At 57.2% G+C, this 2,281-nt stretch overlaps 1 protein-coding gene across 1 annotated transcript in view; it reads right to left on the reverse strand.

Annotated features, from left to right (window-relative positions):
* The window catches only part of VDBG_01864 (endoglucanase), a gene marked incomplete at both ends in the record, with an annotated part of 1,283 nt that extends 1,032 nt beyond the window's left edge, over positions 1 to 251 (reverse strand). The window contains one exon of the mRNA XM_003007630.1: positions 9 to 251. Within this exon, the coding sequence (XP_003007676.1) occupies positions 9 to 251 (243 nt within the window). The remainder of the gene's footprint in view (positions 1 to 8) is intronic.
* Positions 252 to 2,281: the final 2,030 nt, after the last annotated feature.

The raw sequence follows: 2,281 nt of genomic DNA on the forward strand, positions 1-2,281 counted from the left end.
TTCGTGACGGCCGGAGGGGGAGCGACGGTGGTCGTGGCGGCCCGGGTCGTGGTGGCGGCCCGGGTCGTGGTAGCGGCCGGGGGAGGAGCGGCGCCGGGCAGGCACTGGCTGTACCACTGGTTGGAGAAGGTGCACGTGTAGCCGGCGACGCAGGTGGTCGGACCGCTGTAGCCCGAGCCACCACACTGGCCCCAGGGGCCGGACTGGGCGATGGCGCCGCCCGCGAGGACGACGGGGAGGAGGAACTTCATGATGACTGAGGAGAGAAGGATCGGTTGTACTCTGTCTGCAGGAAGGGAAGAAGGCCAACAAGGAAGTCAGGAGAGGATCTTCAGGCCTCTATATGTAGGCCCCCTTTTTTTTTCCCTCCTTCGTGCCGTCCCTTCGCTGGCCCGCTCTGTCGTTGGACCCGTCGTTCCCATGAGGCACGGTTGATGAGCACATCACAATCAGGCCCCGCTCGGGCCGGCGACGCCCTCATTCTGTGGTCCATCTGTGGTCCATCCGCGGTCATCTGTGGTTCATCTGTGGTTCAAATCAGGTCTTTCATTTGCGCCAAAGGCGACATGAGGGGCTTCTCGGAGTCTGGGCGCGCCGCGCGACGGTTGTTATGCCGGCCATTCCCTGGCTTGGGTGGTATCGTGTGACGTCTGGGTCCGGAGGGTTGCTGTTTTAGGCGCGGGGCGTCGACGGCCGTCGATCAGTTCCAGGCCCGCGGCGACGTGGGGGCAGAATCGCGCTGATGAGGAACCGGACGTTGGGGCTCCGGATGGGCACATGGCTGGCAAGTCAGGGCGCAAGGTCGGCAGCTCAGGGCCGTCAGGGGGCGAGGTCATATATGGTGTCCGGCTTCTGATCCGAGAACCCAATGAGCATGACTCGGCTCTGCTCGTTTGGGAGAGGGCCAAGACCTGGAGATCCGGGGAAGCCCTGACGATCTGTTGAGGTTGCAACACTGCCAAAAACGCTGGCTGACGCGGCTGACGCCCAAACGCTTGTTTCTGGTAGATAGATTGATTTTGATTGCTCCGAACGAGAGGCATCCAATGTCGTACGCCAGGGAAGCAAGGCGACGCTTCAAACGGTGCCGAGTGGCGTGCGAAACACGTCACCACCAGAATCGGATTGTTCAATCGGCTCAAGACAAAAGTCGTGTCTCTACACTCGCAGAGCGTTGTGACCTAGATGCCGTCAAGTTGTGAAGTAAAAAACATAGACCAGCGCCGTCGAGTCGTTCGTCCAGTGATTGTAAGACCATGTTCTTCAAAGGCCATCAGCCATCGCCTGTCGACGGAATTGTGCAGAGGAAACGGTTTGATAGCGACACATCAAGCTTAGCCCCTAGCAAAAGCGAGAGCCTGCTTGAGACGCCTCGCTCTCCCCTCGACGATAGTTCCTAAAAGGCATGACAGCATTCGCATGATAAAGATCCAGATCGCTTCGGGATGGCCCAGGGTATCGTTTCGATGGCTTGCCGCCAAAGGGGCGCCGAAGTTGAAGCATCGAGGGTATTCAGACCGCATCTCCACTTGAAGAAATCATGTCTGCCAAGAGAGAAAGTACCGCTCAAAGGCCCGTTCTGCTGAACACATCCAGAAGAGGCGTCGAGTTGACGTCGGATGTTTTCCCTTGAGTGTGCTGCACCAGGAAACTTTACGCAGTTCGCCCGTTTCGGTGAGCTGTCATCTCCGCATCGCAGTTGAGCACGTGCCTGCGGTCAGCCACATCATCAGCCACGTCTGGCCGTTTCATTTGTGGCGGAGAGGTTCCGCCTTGGAGAGTGTATGTACAGACCGGCCGGCCGGAAAGGGGAGATGTAAGCATTGTCAAGCAACGCAGATGACAATAGTTCCTGGGCTGCTGGGAGGGTACAGTATCCTTTTGTCTTGGCTGCCTTTCATGATGGCCGATGAATCATATCTGATCATTTTGTACAGCACGAGTGCACAACAGCCTTGTGAGATGCATCATGGCAGCCACGTGGAAGTGAGTATGAATGGCCGAGGGTTCAAAATGATGTTGTTGGAGGGGCTGGTCTTGAAAAACCCGGGCGTTCCGGGATACCTTGAATCAACGGTGCGCCGGGAAATGCGGTCGTTTAGTGATGATGGTCCATGATCCGGTATGATTCATGTTGTACACAGTGATACCCCATGCGCTGGCATGATTCATGTTGTACACAACAACCCCCTGTGTGACGAGAAGCGCCAAACGGCGAGAACAAATAGACGAGGTGGCGAACGAGTTATTGGCATACTGTAGATGTCGAATTCCTCGTTTC

Source organism: Verticillium alfalfae, genomic scaffold (assembly GCF_000150825.1).
Source record: "Verticillium alfalfae VaMs.102 supercont1.2 genomic scaffold, whole genome shotgun sequence".
Classification (NCBI taxonomy): domain Eukaryota; kingdom Fungi; phylum Ascomycota; class Sordariomycetes; order Glomerellales; family Plectosphaerellaceae; genus Verticillium; species Verticillium alfalfae.